At 37.8% G+C, this 18,691-nt stretch overlaps 1 protein-coding gene across 5 annotated transcripts in view; it reads right to left on the bottom strand.

Annotated features, from left to right (window-relative positions):
- Nucleotides 1–9,367: 9,367 nt before the first annotated feature.
- Nucleotides 9,368–18,691, bottom strand: part of LOC120533923 (protein PHTF2-like) — a 175,921-nt gene continuing 166,597 nt past the window's right edge. For all 5 annotated transcript variants that reach the window (XM_039761038.1, XM_039761040.1, XM_039761041.1 and 2 more), the window contains one exon: nucleotides 9,368–9,583. In XM_039761038.1, coding sequence (XP_039616972.1) covers nucleotides 9,563–9,583 — 21 coding nt within the window. In that variant the 3' untranslated portion in view covers nucleotides 9,368–9,562. The remainder of the gene's footprint in view (nucleotides 9,584–18,691) is intronic.

Raw genomic sequence — 18,691 nt, 5'->3', positions numbered from 1 at the left:
CATGCGGGGACACATCTCCATGTCTGAACTGTACTGTGAAAAAAAAATCAGGATGCCTGTGAAATAATGCAATCATTTTTTTTTATTGGACTGGTGGGAATAACATGTAGTACATATTATTACTTCAAGAAAATAAGTATTGTGTTATGTTACTTGTTAATTTAAAAAGTAACTTGACTACGTAAAGCAGAACATTTTTCATGTGATACCCCTGTTCACTGATGGTCTCCACCCAGCATGGGAGAGCTTGAGTCTCTTGATGTCCAGAAAGGAAATTTCTAAAATTGGGTTTTCACTTTGTCATTCTGGGATATTGAGGGTTGCTAGATTAGGGAAAAATTAATCTAAACAATTTTATCAGAAGGCTACAAACATACAAAATGTGAAAAAAGTGAAAGGGGCTGAACACTTTCTGAAGGTACTATTAATTCCAACTGATCTACATTTTGCTTGGTTTTAGAGTGTAATGTAAAAGTAATGCGATTACTTTTTCCACATAGTGAAGTTTAAAGTAACCCTGTTACAGTATGAGAGAAGTAATTTGTAATGGTTTACTTTCTTTCAGTAATTAATTCTGTTCAAAACAAAGGAAAAAAAAATTCAGGTATATTTTCTGAATTACATGCTAATCAAAACAACCCAGCCACAGGGGAGGCACAAACCAATGTTTCTTCGTGCCAGTCCCAAACCTGGAAAAATGGGGAGGTTTACTTTCAGGAAGGGCATCTGGTGTAAAATTCTACCAGAACAATTTGTGGACAACAATACAGATTTCCATTCCGGATCGTTCAGGCCTGGGTTAACAATGGCCGCCACCTGCATGCTGGTGAAAATTGGGCTACTGTTGGCCAAAGAAGGAGAAGAAGAGGGTGGAGATAGGTAGGAGGAGGAAGGTAAAGAGAGTGAAACTGAGGATAGGAACTTTGAATGTTGGCAGTACGACTGGTAAGGGGTGAGAGTTAGCAGATATGATGGAGAGAAGAAAGGTTCATAAATTGTGCGTGCAAGAGACGAGATGGAAGGGGAGTAAGGCCAGGTGGATTGGGGGTGGATTGAAAGTGTTCTATCATGGTGTGGATGATATACATCAAGAGTGTTTTGGAGGTGAAAAAGGTGTCAGACAGAGTAATGATTATGAAGCTGGAAATTGAATGTGTGATGATGAATGTTGTTAGTGCATATGCCCCATAAGTTGGGTGTGTGAAGTACGAGAAAGAAGATTTCTGGAGTGAGTTGGATGCAGTGATGGACTGTGTACCCAAGGGAGAAAGGATGGTGATTGGACCTATTGGTGAAGGGAACAGAGGAGACAAGGAGAGGAAGGAAGAAGGTCAGATGATGGTGAATTGTGCGAAAAAGGATGGATATGGCTGTGGTGAAAATGTATGAGGGGGAATCAAGCTAAAGTTAGAAAATTGGATCTATTAGAAAATGGACTGAACCTTAGCAAAACTGACAACGTTAATTTCTCAGTGTAGTTTCCACCCTTCTCAATGCATTTGTGTCACCTGCCTGGAAGTGCAGAATAAGTGGAAGTGCCTGGATTCCAGCAGAATAAAAAGGTTTTGTCTTGTCTTCGTGCACGGCTTTATTCACATCGTCATTTGAATTGACGACCAGCCAGATGTTTTTTTAGTGGTCCATAAAGGTGAAAATCACACTGTGCCAAATCTGGCAAATACAGAGGATGTGGCAAAACCCCAAGCCTCAGTTTCTCCAGACAAGCCTGCCAAGTGTTCTTAGCAGTGAGTGGAGAGGCACTGTCTTCCAGCAAAATGACTCTTTGAGACAACAGACTCTACTGCTTGGATTGAATAGCAGGCTTCACATTGGTTTCCAGCAAGTCACAGTAACGACATGTAGTGTTTTGACAATAACTCGGGTGCACAAGTGGTTGCAAGGACAAGAGAAAACCTTTTATTCTGCTGGAACTGAGGCACTTCCTGGCACAAGTGCATTGAGAAGGGTGGAGACTAGATTGAAAAATTACATTATCAGTTTTGTTAAGGCTCGTTCCATTTTCTAATTTTAGATTGGCTCCCCTCTCATATTTTAAGAAGAGAGAGGAACACAGGGTGATGTACAAGAGTGGAGGAAGATGCATACAGGTAATGATATCCTATGCAGGAGGGTCAATCTGAAGGAGATTGAAGACTGCAAAGTGGTGGCAGGGGAAAGTGTAATTACACAGCATAGGACGGTGTTCTCTAGGATGATGTTGGAGATCAAGAAGAGGAGAAGAGCGAGGGCAGGGCCAAGGATCAAATGGTGGAAGCTGAAAAAGGAAGACTACAAGTTTGAGTTCAGGGAGGTGGTAAGACAAGCACTGGGTGGCAGTGAAGAGTTGCCAGATAGCTGGACAACTACTGAACAGCAGAAGTAGTAAGGGTGACAGCAAGAAGGCTGCTTGGTATGACATCTAGACACAGGAAGGAGGAAAAGGAAACCTGGTGGTGGAATAGGGAAATACAGAAGATTATACAGAGGAAGAGGTTGGTGAAGAAGAAGTCAGAAAGATGCAGAAAGCAGACAAGAGTACAAGGAGATAAGGCATAAGATGAAGAGAGAGGTGGAGACGGCTAAAGAAAAGGCATATGATGAGTTGTATGAGAGGCTGGATAATAAGGAGGACCTGTACTGATTAGCTAGACAGAAGGACCAAGCTCAGAAAGATGTGCAGCAGGTTAGGGGAAATAAGGATAAAGATGGAAACATACTTACAAGTGAGGAGAATGTGTGGAGCAGATGAAAAGAGTACTTTGCAAGGCTGATAAATGAACAGAACAAGAGACAGAGAAGGTAGGATGATGTGGAGATAGTGAATCAGGAAGTGCAACAGATTATCAAAAAGGAAGTAAAGACAGCTATAACCAGGTTTCCATCCAAGGAGTTTTTGCGAAAAAATATTTAGCGCTTCAAATTTTAGCTGATGGAAATGCTAACTATCAATAAAATGTTGTACATGTCGACATAATATTTTTCCGTTTAACTTTAGCGCATAAATTCCATATCGATACTTCAGATGTCGCAAAAACTACATTAGAAACACGTTTTGTCGGAAAAAAGGGCTTTAACGCAAATAAATGTGTCACATGATACATTTTCATCACGTGCAATCAAAACGAGAATAGCGGAGCGGTTCGCATGGTCTGATGAAGAGACTCGTATTTCTCGTGATGAGCCAATGCAGTAGTGGATAGGCTGGGTCTCCTGCCACCAAAAGGGGTACCTGAACTCCCTCCACATCAACTGTAGCCTGGGGGTGTCTCTCAGGATGTCTAAATAATACAAAAACCGCAAAGGTAATTTACTGTGCCAGTCAAAATATTTAATAAACCGTGTGTTTCATTATCTAAACATTTTTTTCTTATTATTAAATGGCAGATGTTTTAGCATATATCAGAAATTCTCTCATTAATATTAACTTTAGTTTTTTTTGATTAAACGTCGTTATTTTGTATTAATTCAAATTTCAGTTTTAATTAAAACCTTAAGGGAAGCAGGTTACAGTACTAATTCAGTTGTTATCGCACTGAGAAGAGATATTGAAAGGTAGGCTCACCTGTACAGATCCGATGCTGCAAACACAGCTGCATCATGGGCACTTCCAGGAGTGCCAACGCCAATGTCTCGTTTCATGCACCTGTCATCAACAAGGGCCTGGAGAACAAAATGATGGCCACCCTTTGCGATTAATGTAATCGCGGTAGCCTTCCGTCGGGGGAAGAATAGGCACATGCGTGCCATCCAGCGCACCGTAAATCTGTGGCACAAGATGCACCAAGGAATTGCGGTATGCAATTTCATTGGCCTCCGCTACAGTCGGAAGTCTGATATAACGCCGCATTAATTTTTCTTTAATAGCGGTGCACATAGCATATACACATCGATGGACGGTAGTTTTACTAACCCCGAAAGTTTCTCCAACTACTCTATACTCGGCGCAGGTTGCCAGCTTGTAAAGGGCGATGGCAATCCGCTTTTGGGTTGGAACTGGTGGTCGGTGGCAACCTATGATGGGCGCAACATCAGGACTGATGAATCCACACAACATCTCAAACGTTGGCAGTGTCATTCTAAAATGTTGCAGCCAGAGATTTTCTGTGAAGTGTCTCTCCACCACCTCCTCCCAGAAGGTCTTATTCCGTCGTCTCTCCCATACCCGTGGGTTTTGTCACACTGGGGTACTTTCTTCGAGCTCTAGGGCTATCAGACAAGCAACTGCTTCATTCTGCTCTCGTCTTCGGGTATTATGTACAATTCCAATTATTTGTGAAACTGAAATAACAGTAAGCTGGCAAATTTCAAAAAACTGTCTGAATAATCTAGTGGAGGGGATGTAACGTGGAAAACAAAAGGTAGATAATTTGCGACATAAACAAAATTATGTATGGAAACGGCTCAAGGGCAGATTTTTTTTCGCGATACAACAAAACTTATGCGACAGTTCGTTTTGGAGGGGATGACGTCACCACACACACCATTTTATCGATAAAAAGCCAGTTGGATCAAAACAGGCTGGAGACAGTTCTTTTACGTATATTCTGTTTGTCGATAACAAAACGTCACAAAAAACTGGATGGAAACTTGGCTAATGAAGAGGATGAAAAATGGAAAGGCTGTTGGTCCAGATTACATACCCATGGAAGCATGGAGGTGTTTAGGAGAGAGGGCGGTGGAGTTTTTAACCAGATTGTTTAATTGAATCTTGAAAAGTGAAAGGATACTTGAGGAGTGGAGAAGAAGTGTACTGGTGCCAATATTTAAGAATAAAGGGGATGTGCAGGACTGCAGTAACTACAGGGGAAATAAAATTAATGAGCCACGGCATGAAGTTATGGGAAAGAGTAGTGGAAGCAAGGTTAAGAAGTGAGGTGATGATTAGTGAGCAGCAGTATGGTTTCATTTTAAGAAAGAGCACCACAGATGCAATGTTTGCTCTGAAGATGTTGATGGAAAAGTTTAGAGAAGGCCAGAAGGAGTTGTATTGTGTTTTGTGGACCTGGAGAAAGCATGTGACAGGGTGCCTTGAGAGGAGTTGTGGTATTGTATGAGGAAATCAAGTGTGCCAGAGAAGTATATAAGAGTTGTACTGGATATGTACGAGGGAAGTGTGATGGGATGAGGTCCGCAATAGGAGTGACGAATGCATTCAACGTGAAGATGGGATTACATCGGGGATCAGCTCTGAGCCTTTTATTTGAAATGGTGATGGACAAGTCGACAGGAGTCCCCGTGGACTGTGACATTTGTTGATGACATTGTGATCTGTAGCGATAATAGGGAGCAGGTTGAGGAGAACCTGGAGAGGTGGTGATATGCTCTACAGAGGAGAGGAATGAAGGTCAGTAGGAACAAGACAGAATACATGAGTATAAATGAGACAAAGGTCAGTGGAATGATGAGGATGCATGGAGAACAGCTGGTGAAGGTGGATGAGTTTAAATACTTGGGATCAACAGTACAGAGTAATGGGGTTTGTGGAAGAGAGGTGAAAAAGAAAGTGGAATGGGTGGAGAAAAGTGTCAGGAGTATTTTGTGACAGACGAGTATCAGCAAGAGTGAAAGGGAAGGCAGGATGGTAGTGAGACCAGCTATGTTAAAAAGGTTGGAGACAGTTGCACTGACCAAAAAACAGTAGACAGAGCTGGAGGTGGCAGAGTTAAAGATGTTAAGATTTGCACTGGGTTTGACGAGGATAGACAGGATTAGAAACGAGTACATTAGAAGGTCAGCTCAGGTTGGAAGGTTTGAAGATAAAGTCAGAGTGGCGGGATTGCACTAGTTTGGACATGTGCAGAAAAGAGATGCTGGGTATATTGGGAAAACAAAGCTAAGAATATAGCTACCAGGCAAGAGGAAAACTGCCTAAAAGGTTTATGGATGTGGTGAAAGAGGAGAAACAGGTGATGGGTGTAACTGAGCAAGAAGCAGAGGACAGGAAGATATGGAAAAAGATGATCCGTTCGGGCAACCCCTAACGGGAAACAGCTGAAAGAAGAAGACATGCTAATCAAAACATTGAATTTATATGGAAATGTTACCTTCCTCCGAGGTGTACAATGCATATAAAACCTTCATTATCCATCAGGGATCGGGACCGAGACCAAGACAGATAACAGTACAGGTACTTTTTGAAAATGATATATAGTAGATTAGTTTAGCAAATAGTCATATTTATTCACAAAACAAAACTATATTAACATAATACAGTATTAACAAAATGAATCAATTCATATAATATTGTAATGATCAGCGTATACAAATCCGAGGTATTGGAAGTTTTCTGTTTTATTTAGAGTCTTTTTTCCATAAGAAATGGCACCCTGTCTTATTCACTGCTATCTGGGTTATGGAGCACACCTCCGAAACTATTAAATAATGGTTTCCTTACCAATCAGTTTATCTCCTGCCACTCACGTTCTGTCATTCTCTATACCGCAAACACTCCTGCTTATTGTCTCCCGACTGTCTACTCAAAACTTCCTTCCACCGCACCATCACTTTTCTCCTAACTTCTCCTGTCACTCATCTTCTAACAGACGTGTCCACCAGCCCTTCATCCAGTCCCATCACTTACACCATTCATTCCACCCTTTCTACTCCCCAACTGCGCATCACAAGCTGCCTGCATGTCACAATATAGTAACAAATAATAACAGAATTAAAAAAAAATTACAATACAGAAGAACATTCCCATCAGCGGTTTCCATTTTTGAAATGTTTTTCAATTTTGTTGGCATCATGCTTAATTTTATTCACTATTGTTCTTCCTACTCCATAAATTGAAGCAATACTTGAAGCACTTTCGCTGTTTCATAAATGTTTAATAATCTCAATTTTTTGGGACAATTCCAACATCACATGCATATGTACATTTACTGGCCATAACAATGTATAGTAGATTCATTATAACAAAAGAGAAAAGCTACAAAACGCTATTAAAACTGAAGGTACGTTACTGACACTGTGACTTCAGAATGCTACATGACATGTGGTGCTGGGGAAGGACACTGCACACTAGTACAAAGGAGTGCTGTTCCAATTTGCTAGCAGTGTTCTGCACGGCAGTTGTAGTACAGTAATTGGCAGGGACTGGCGTGTGCAATTTTTTTTTTTGGCCCTGATGGTTAACGGAGACTGACCATTAATTGAGTGACAAATAATGAAGGTTTTACTGTACTGTACAAATAACATTAGTATATTGATTACCAAACATTACTACTTCATAAAACCTTAGTTTCAAACCCAGTTTTCCCCCAAAGAGCCTATTGGGCAGCAGCAGACACACACCAAGGGCTCACCTTAGACAGGGTGCCATTTAATCACAGGTATCGCCCACATTTAACCCAACACATGTTTTTGGAAGCATACACTCACAAACACATATATTGTGCAAACTCCACAAAGACAATGACTAGGTGGGGGATTGAAACCTAAGACTTTGTGAGGCAATAATGCTAACCACTATACCACCACTGAAGGATCCTTGTAGAACGGTGAAAACAAAATAATACACCAATATTAACCGTTAGGAAGAAAAAGTGAGCAAATAGGTCAAAGTAAGTCAGTGATCTTAACAAAATGACACAAAAACAGTGAGCCACAGTTTCCTTTAATGAAAGGTTTCATCGAAGTACAGTGTCATCAGCTGGTAAATGAAAATCTAAGAAACAGACATGATTCAAGTTTGCTGGAATTTGCACATCAATAAAGCTGGTGTAGCTTATTCTTCTTGTTCAGTATCATATTGCGAGTTTTGTCAGTTGGCCAGGTTTCATATCAAAACAGGAAACTTTTAAAAATATGCCTGCCTTCTAAAAAAAATCTTTCACCCAATAAAGTAAATGGTACCCTTCACAATAAAAAAGTTTTTGTGCGATGCATAGTATATTGCTTTCTTCATTGACAAAATCTTTTATTTTTTGACATTTCTTAAGTTAATTCTTTTCTTCAGCAAATATTAAAGCAAAAGGAAAATATCTTGTAATAACACAGCATGCCAGAAGAGGCTGAATTTAGTGTGTGAGCCTTTCTCTCCATATGGCATTTAGTAATGGAAACTGTTACAGCTGGTCTCCTGGAAGGCAGGGCTCTGCACACCAGTTTTTCTGATAATGTCTTCATTCTCCCATCAAAGACCTATAGTAAAGCAGAGCTATACAAAATGCTAAGTATGTTTCGTTCCTTAACATCTGACCCTTAAACAAACACAGCAATGACCATTTTAAATTTCACCTTGGCACACCAGTCCTTTATCTTTAAGCTACCAGCACCAAATACAGCACTTCTAATGGTATCCAAAAGTAAGGAAAACAATTCTGAATGACAGCAGAATGAATTTAAGAAAAGTCTAGCATCTCTCAGAATTCTCTTTGAAGACTTTTCTGTAGAAAGCAACTTTAAAGCTGTCCTGATACATTCTTAATCAACAAAATGCACTTTGGTATCTTAAATGTTTTTCCACATTATGTAACAGAAAACACTCATTTTTGTAACTAAACAATTTGACATTAAAACATTTCGCATATGCTGCTAGAACTCAACAAAAATACTTTTCAGACATAAAAAATACAACTATTACTACATTATATCAAAGTACCCTTTTCTTGCTTGGTACACATATACAATTATTGCTGTAAATACACTTTGACCTTTAAAGGGCATGCTCTGCCCAGAAAAAATGCACACACACATATACACACACTGTATATATATTAGATAAGATATATTGTGTGTGTATGTGTGTAAAAAGGGTGCTCAAATTACTTCCTTTAAAATAAACCATTAAAAGAAATTTAAAAACAGAAGAAAGTAAACACTTGAAACAGCTAGGACTCTAAATATATGATGATACCCTGCTTCTGATGGCCTAGCCTTCATATATATCTTAAAGTAACAAATATCATTTTTTTTTTTTTAATACTCTACCCTGCACCTAGCATCACTAATACTTAAATTCTCAAACTTCATCTACAAGAAAAATTCAGTTTCAGTCTTTGGTTTTGCTGCAGTTTTACATGTTGCAACATCCTAATAAATATCAGTAATTCTGAAATGACCTAATCTGCAGACAGAGCTTACTGCATCTACAACAGTCAACATTTTCACTTCTTGGGGAGAGCGTAAGAAGCTCAACCTGTCAGAATTCCTTTAAGTCCAGTTTGCTCACCCCTTGCTGAGAACCTAACAAACATCCATCCATCCATTATCCAACCCGCTATAGTCTAACTACAGGGTCAGAGGGGTCTGCTGGAGCCAATCCCAGCCAACACAGGGCGCAAGGCAAGAAACAAACCCCGGGCAGGGCGTCAGCCCACTGCAGACGTAACAAACATAATACTTGAAAATAAAAATAACAAAAAAATTACAAGTGCAAAGTAAAGTGAACCACTGAACAGGTAAAATAAATATCTTAATTGCACAAACATCTCAGGTGTAAGCATTTTGATATGTCTGAATACAAAGGTCCAGTCCTTAAGGTCCAAAGTCAGTTTCTATAGCTTCAGAGATTGTTAAATTATTCTACTCCAAGTTCAAACATGAATCCATTTTTTTCTTGTTATGATTTGATCTTCCAAAGCTGTGAATAAAACATCAGAAAAATTAGAGAAAAATTGTAATACAGACTTTTACAATTTAAAACAGTACTCCCGAATTGTGGGATGGAGCTAAATAGAAAACAAAGAAAACACATGACAAGATTAAATTTAGTTGGTTAGCTAGATAGATAGACAGGCAGACAGAGAGACAGATACATATTTTGTTTTAAAGAAACTTTTTTACTATTACATAGCAGACTAAACCATATTAATTCACTCAGAAACAATCAGAGTATCTTCTTTAATATAAAATAAAACATCATCAATCCCCCATATTTCTTAAAATTCTTCAAATTGATTCACCAATTCATAATAACTTGTAACTTCTTGTTATCAGTCAAAGGAATATCTATCCTACTCCATCATTACTCCTTTAAATGTACTGAAACCCCATGCACAGTAAAACATGCTTACAGATGCTCTATAGGAGTTCCCTCTTCCCCTTTGAGCACTATATGACTTAAACACAATGGTGTCAAAACAAAATACCTAAACTATTTATTCATAAGAAAGTTAAAAGCTAACTTATAACCAAAAGGTGACTGGTGAATACAGCAAATACTCCGGCCCATCAATATAGAGGTGACTTGGTGATCATGCAACTGTTGAGAGAAGCCATGAGCATTGTTTTGTAATATTTTGTGTCATTTGGAAGTAATTATTTGAAAATAGTTTCTCATGCTTAAAATGTTCACCAGACGGCAGCGGAAACACCTCACTAATCACCACAAAACACAAACAATCAGACTGCTGTATTTTTTCTGAGGTAGTCTAATAAACAGTATTAAATACATTAAACTTCACTTTCTGGACAGATAGACGTAAGCAAGCATTGTTAAACTGATTTACTTTTGGAAGCTGGCACAGTGACTGATTGGACTGTAGGTCTGATGATAGACCTGATAACATACACACACTATATGTGTGTATGCTCATGTACTCTTACACACATACTCATTAATTAACGTGCTCTTTATGAATTACTATGACCATCTGTAGAACATTTAATTCACGGTAAAGGATATTGCCAAAGATACCACAATATAGTATTACTGATCATTGATTTTTATGTTTTAAAATGTCAAGTATTTAGATTGGATGGCACAGTGGCATGATGGTAGCCCTGCTGCCTCACAGTAAGGAGACCAAGGTTCATGTCCCAGGTCCTCTGTGCATGAAGTTTGCATGTTCTCCCATGTCTGCATGGGTTTTAAGGTTTTCTGTAGGTGCTTCAGTTTCTTTGCACAGTCGAAAGACGTGCATGTTAGATGAATTGGTCTTAGTGTGCTCTTGGTGTGGGTGTGTGTTTGTCCTGTGATGGACTGCCACCCTGTCCAGGGTTTGCTCCTGCTTTGTGCCCTATGCTAGCTTGGATAGGCTCCAGCACCCTCCACACTGTGACTCTGATCTGGATTAGGTGGGTTAGAAGATTACACAAATCTAGTATTTAGATTCCACTCTGCAAATATATTGCATTGTATTGCTCACTTTCAGTTTGACCCAAGTTAAAGCAGAAGTCTTAACCCAACTGACAAAAATGTGTTAATCTATTACACTGAATAACCACAGACTCAATACATCCTACTTAACCTTTTTAATTGTGAAAATGGATTTTAATATCTCTACTGTAAGACTGGAAATTCTCACTTATGGTAGATAACACACACAAATCAGTACATAGTCAAACAATAATTAGAATTATAGTGTTTCACTTATTTATTAAATTCAGTGGGGATTTTGTCAGATTGTCACTGGTCTAACTCATAATCATAACCACATAAAAGATTTAATTTAACTCATAGAATTGAAATTTAAAATTGAAATATTACTCCATTAAATGAAGTTATTTCTCATCACTACTTAGTTACGTTTGATTTGGTTCCACCCTTACCAATACATTCACAGATTAAAAGAAAGACAGAGTGACATTGAAACTCTACTTCAAAATGTAGATAGATATGTTGGGTAAGTCAAGTTTAATCAAGGAAAACAATTTAGATCACTTAGCATCAAATTATAATATGACCTTAAGAGAGGCTTTAGAGACAAGAGGTCCCCTTAAAACAAAAGCGATTAAAGCACATAGAAACTCACCCTGGTTTAATAAGAGGACTCAAGCTCTTAGATTAGAGTGTCAAAAACTGGAGTATAGACTGAGAACAACAAAACTGCAAGTCTTTCGAAATGCATGGACAGGGAGTGTTAAAAAATATAAAAAAAAGCTCTCTTTAAAGCCTGCTCAAACTACTATTGTAAAATAATAGATAACAGCAAAAAAAATCCTTGTATAATGTTTAGAACAGTGGCTAATCTAACAAATGGGAATTTAGAACTACAGTGCAAAATACCAACAGACATTAGCAGTAGAGACTTTAAGAACTTCTTTAAAGAAAAAATTTAAAATATAAGATCCCAGATCTCAACATCACAGTGTAATCCGCATACTAGCTTGGCAAACTCTAGCTCACCTTGCATTCAGTACTTTATAAATTTTAATAATGTAACAGAACAGTAAGTGTTACCTAAAATTTCTAAAATGAAACCTACTACTTCTTCCTTAGATCTAGTGTCAACAAAACTAATAAAAAAAACACAATGGTTGTTCGTGCAGCATCTATTCTTAGCATTATCAATGGCTCATTATTGCATGTCGAAGTACCTGATGCACTAAAAGTGTTAATTATCAAACTGTTACTTAAGAAGTCACACCTAGACTTACATTATAGTTATAGACCCATATCAAATTTATCTTTTCTCTCTTCTTCAGTCTCACTTTACAAATCACAATTTATTTGAGAACTTCCTGTATGGTTTCCGCAACGGTCATAGTACAGAAACAGCACTAATGTGTTGTAAATGACTTTCTCATATCCTCTGATTAAGGAAATTCCACTGTAATTATGTTGTTAGATTTAAGTGCAGTCTTTTTACTACACAGGCTGGAAAATGACATTGTGCATATAGGCACTGTCCTTGCCTGGTTTAGTTCTTATTTATCAAATTGATTCCAGTATGTACAGAAATGTGCCAACACCACTCCATCATTATACAAAGAAGTGAGATATGGTGTCCTGCAGGGCTCAGTTCTGGGACCTTCATTCTTTTCACTTTACATGCTTCCTCTGGGATATATTATTAGAAAACATAACGGTAATTTTCATTTGTATATAGATGACACCCAGTTATACCACTTTTAGACCAAATAACATTTCTCTGATGTTGTCCCTAATTAGATGTGTTAGCAAACTACAGGAGTGGATGGATAAGAACTACTTGTCTTTGAACACAGATAAAACAGAAATGTTAACTATTGGATGAAATGATGCTGATCACAATATTTTGTCATTATTTAGCTAAGCTGGAATCGGCATTAGTTTTACTGAATTAGCGCACAATCTAGGCGCTGTCTTTGACACTTGTATGTCATTTACAGAGAACATTACAAAACTGTCCAAAACATGTTTTTTCTATCTTAAAAATGTTGCAAAATTAAGGTGTTTTCTAAATATGCAGGATACTGAGAAATTCATTCATCCATTTGATTGACTACTGCAATGCAGTGTTCACTGGCTGTTCAAATTTTTCTTTATACAGCTTTCAGTTAATTCAAAATGCTGCTGCTAGAATTATTATAAAAACAAGAAAATATGAACTCCAGTTCTTTAAAGTCCTTACACTGGATACCAGTTACGTTTAACATATTTCTAAAACCTTCTTTTAAGTCTTAAATGGCCAAGGATCTGTTTATTTATTTAAACTTATTGTTTATTACAAACCAGAGTGCACATTAAGATCTCAAGACGCCGGTCTGCTTATGATTCCAAAAATTAATAATGCAACAGTGGGTGGTCAAGCTTTTAGTTACAGGGCCCCAAACCTGTGGAATGGTCTTCCTGCTACTTTAAGTGGTGCCCTTAATATTTTCAGCTTTTAATTCTGACTGAAAACTCACTACTTTAGTTTAGCATACCCTGGGTAGAGCTCCTGATTAGCTGTGCATACTACATCTCTGTGGTTAGTCATTAGTACTAAAATGTAAGTAATATATTCATAAACTAACGCACGCCTATTTGTAAACCATTAACACTCTATTTTCAAAATAAATTATTAAAATTGGTCACTTATGCAAGCACATGTTGAAAACGATTTAATTCTCAAATACTGATAAAAGTCTGATTTTATTTAGGCTGGAGTTGAGGGGAATCCGTGAAGATAAACTTTACATAATTTCATTTATTTAATTTTAGGACATGTGCCTTTTGCTTACTTTCTATTTGACTCACACAGAGATGAACCTTGGCCAAAAATTAATCTGTATTAGCTTGCAAACCCTGCAACCAAAGGTGTTATGTAATTTCAGCTGATGATTTTAGCTACTCACCATTCCCTTTCAATTTTCACCTTGTGAATTTTAAATTAATTATAAATTGAGCTTTAATGCTCCAGTCAGATGGAGCAGGAGAGACAGTAGCAGTCATAGTACGTAATATGCAAAGGATATTTAACATCATCATAATAATGCTTGAGATATCAATGTCTTTCCTCAATGTAACACTGTGAAAACCAAAATGAACTAAAATACTCAAATTGAAATGTGAACAGAACATTATATATAGGAGTCTCAGCAGTTGGATGGATGTAAGTAGTGTGGCATCTGTTGGAATGTAAAATGACATATTTTAACATGTAAGTTCTGATAAAATGCATTGGTTTTGGATTCCAGAGATGCTGCAATGCAAGGGGTAGGAATACTACAGGGGCTGCTATACTTATCAATGACACAGAAGAAAAACAAAAAAGAAAAAAAAAAACTGCCTTGCCAGTAAAGGGGTACATTAAGTAAAGATTAAAGAAAACACACCATTCATATGTAGGTTTTCTTACTTTGATGTGTTTTTTGAACATGAAACTGCTGCCACTAGTAAAAACTACAGCTAGCAGTAGATAGGCCTACAAAAACAACATGAGAAAATATTCACGAATATTTTTGCCTCCATCTAGAATGTGGATGTGGCATCTATAGTGCTTAAATGTGATTAAAAGAAAATGAGTGGGAAATATACAGCATATACTTAAATTAGTCTCAACATAGTGTTCTGTACATAGAAAAACTTTAATTTTGTATCCAATGTATTTTCCATATAAAATATATTATCGAAGATCACTATAGCAATTCAACACTGTCTGCATTGGTTTTACGCATCTTTGCATAAACATACAGCTAAATTTACACATTTACACAAGATAGCACTCCTGATATGAAAGAAGAGATACATATTATACAAACTTAATAAAACAAGAATAATAAAGACTCCTGTGAATTAAAAGCAATGACAAAAATATAGGTCTTTCAAATGTCTTACAAATGTAAATATTTTCTGAAAACTGATTGAGAGTAAAAAATGAAAATTTAACAAGCAACGTTATTAAAGCTTCAAGATTTCATTCATGTGCAATTTGATCTTTGTGCAATGTAAAAGGAATATGTGTTACAGAAACATACTGTACTAAAGATATTTTATGTCATTTACGCCAAACGGCAAAATAAACCAGTTTACCTCGTTTTATTCAAGAAGCGCAACATTGAATCAATAAGATGCACGGTTATACTAGAAGAATGGCCATTTAAGATTTTTTAGTCATATTACTGTTTTGAAAATTAATTATTCATGTACTGTATAAACACACTATGATGTGTAATCAGCATGTTGGCCAAAAGAAGATCTGGGACACTTCGCCCCACTATCAAATTCTCCCTCTCTCCTGGGGTTCTCCACATGTGCAAGCAGTGAAATGGTGACAAGAAAATTGACATAGATGTAACGCAACAAGCACATATTACAACACTGTCTAAAACCCTTTTTTTCAGCTTAATAATATTGAAAACTTGAGACAGTACCTAAATATAAAGGATCTTAAGAAATGAATTGTTGGATTGACTACTACGATGTTTTTCACAGGCTGTTCAAAGTGTTTTATATGCAACTTTCAGCTAGCAGAACAGTATGAACGCATAACTCCAGTTCTCAAGTTCTTACACTAGCTCCCAGTTAAGATTACAGCTGATTTCAAAATACTAAAACATTACAAGGCAAAGGTCCTGCTTACTTATTTGAACTTATCATTACAAATTTAAAAGTGTGCATTAAAAACTCAAGAGATCAGACTACTAAAGATTCCAAGATTAATAAAACAACAGTAGGATGTCAAAGCCCCTGGGTTGAGGAACAATCTGCCTACTTATGTCAGAGATGCCCTTTCAGTCTCAGCTTTTAAATCCAGGGTGAAGACTTAATCTAGCATACATTGATAAAATCTGAGGATTTGCATCTCTGTTTGTTACTCATTTGTACAAATTATTAACCATTACTAAACTTTGTTTTTCTTCTCTGTATTCTATTATGGAACTTTTGAGTGATTCAGGTGCAATGAAAGTCCAACAAATGTAACTGTTCAAAATAAATGTCTTTATAAATCAGTGCTAGTGAAGCAAGAGTCACTAAACTTGATAGGCAACTAGTTTCACTCTGCTGAAGCAGCTTAGGTCATTTAAATTATATGCCAAAGAATGTGAACTTGTTTTTTAATTAAGGGGAGATGTATACCCATGTAGCAGTTGTGGCAGTAGGGGGCGCTAGTGCACTCTTGAACCCTCAGGTACAACTCCAGACACCAGGTAAAAGTCCACAACCTTTTTATTTTCTTTTAACACAGTGCACCAAGCACCCTCCACACTACTCATTCAATAAATCAATAAACTAATACAATAATCACTCCTCCTCGCCCAGACACTTTGCTCCTCTACCTCCCAGCACAGCTCAGCGTCTGGACTGAGGCACTGTCCTTTTATAGCCCCTGACCCAGAGGTGTTCCTGTCCCAACAGTCCACAGTTCCTTATTCCTTCCGGGTCAGGGCAAACAGTCCTTTTCTTCAACCCGGGAGCACGTCGTTCCTTTCTATCACGTGAACATGATGTACTCCCAGGTCATAGGGCACAAAAGAGCCCATAAGCCCCCCCACAGCGACTCCTGGTGGCCCCCAAAGTATCCAGCAGGGCTGTGTATAAACACTACAAGGTCCATAAGGCCCTGCTGGACCTCGGGGCACGATCCTGCTGTCGGGAGAGCTCCTCCTGGCGGCCTGGGGGTGCGGACCGGCATGGAAAGCCGGCAATCCTCCACACAGTATAAATGAGTATTCATATTATTATCAAATTCTCATATACCATTATTATAAGACATAAGGGTGTACCGAGTCTGTACAGCACCATCAGGCTTTGAGAGCAATATACAGTCATATGAAAGTTTGGGAACCCCTCTCAGCCTGCATAATAATTTACTCTACTTTCAACAAAAAAGATAACAGCAGTATGTTTTTCATTTCCTAGGAACATCTGAGTACTGGGGTGTTTTCTGAACAAACATTTTTAGTGAAGCAGTATTTAGTTGTATGAAATTAAATAAAATGTGAAAAATTTGGGTACCCTTATAATTTTGCTGATTTGAATGCATGTAACTGCTCAATACTGATTATTTGCAACACCAAATTGGTTGGATTAGCTCGTTAAGCCTTGAACTTCATAGACAGGTGTGTCCAATCATGAGAAAAAGTATTTAACATTAGAATTACCAGAGCCTACGAAAAAACTCGTAGATCTGTCCCACCTTAAAACGCTTCGCACCTCTCTGTCAGTCTCTTTTGTCCTTTAAATGTGTTGATAAGCAGCAAACAGCAAGCAGCCTGATATCACATCCCCCCACCCCAGACAGTTTTATCAGGTCAAGTCCGTTTACCTGCTTAGAGTTGCATAGAATGAGAAGTCAAGCAAAATGACACCTTTAATAAATACCATATCGTTATTTGGAACACTTGCATTTCATCTGTGTTCCGTGTCTACAACGATCTATGTAAACACATCGTTAAAACAGAAACATTATTTATGTTTTAGTAATAACTGACAAAATGTAGACATGAAGTGTATAATGTGTGAAGTATGAATTCCAAATATCAAAGAAACACTTTCACAAAAGGTACAAATATAACAGAACAAATGCGCTTCCATTCAAAAATATAACTGCAGAAAAAGAACCCGCGCTAGGGTGCGACATTGACACGCATTTGCTACGACCGCTTCGGTGGCGCAACGGTATCAACTGTTGACTGGTAATCAAAGCTTCACGGGTTCGATCCCGGACGAGTCCGTTTTGAGAATTGAGCTGCTCGCATTCTTACCATTTTAGAATAAAAACATAAATTTGATTCCAGTCTGTAACAGCCTGTGTAATTTATGATACTTGTAAAGGTTAGCTTTGTCTTTTTTTTATTCAGTTTTATTCTCTCAGCCGCATTCATGATCCCAACTCCACCCCCACATCCCCACATTTGACATTGCTGTTTTCATATATATGTGCTATAACAGAGGTAAACTCAAATCATGATGACGGTTCTACATCGGATCAAAAATGCACTTTTGCCATCGCTGTATTTTGTATATGTACATGGGAAGCTCTGCACTCTACTTGTGACTGTAGGAAGTAAGTAAATAAATAAAGGTAAATGGATAAATAAAATTCAATCTACGACTTTTTTCGTAGGCTCTGGTAATTCTAGTGTTAAGGTGGTCAATTGCAAGTTGTGCTTCCCTTTGACTCTCCTCTGAAGAGTGACAGCATGGGACCCTCAAAGCAACTCTCAAAAGATCTGAAAACAAAGATTGTTCAGTCTCATGGTTTAGGGGAAGGCTACAAAAAGCTATCTCAGAGGTTTAAACTGTCAGTTTCAACTTTAAGGAATGTAATCAGGAGATGGAAGGCCACAGGCACAGTTGCTGTTAAACCCAGGTCTGGCAGGCCAAGGAAAATACAGAAGCGGCATATGCGCAGGATTGTGAGAATGGTTACAGACAACCCACAGATCACCTCCAAAGACCTGCAAAAACATCTTGCTGCAGATGGTGTATCTGTACATTATTCTACAATTCAGTGCAATTTGCACAAAGAACAATTTATATGGCAGGGTGATGAGAAAGAAGCCCTTTCTGTACTCACGCCACAGAGTCGCTTGTTGTATGCAAATGCTCATTTAGACA

This window comes from Polypterus senegalus, chromosome 8 (genome assembly GCF_016835505.1).
Source record: "Polypterus senegalus isolate Bchr_013 chromosome 8, ASM1683550v1, whole genome shotgun sequence".
NCBI classification, from domain to species: domain Eukaryota; kingdom Metazoa; phylum Chordata; class Cladistia; order Polypteriformes; family Polypteridae; genus Polypterus; species Polypterus senegalus.
Note: the sequence above shows the minus strand (reverse complement) of the source record. Positions and strands in the feature narration are given on the sequence as shown.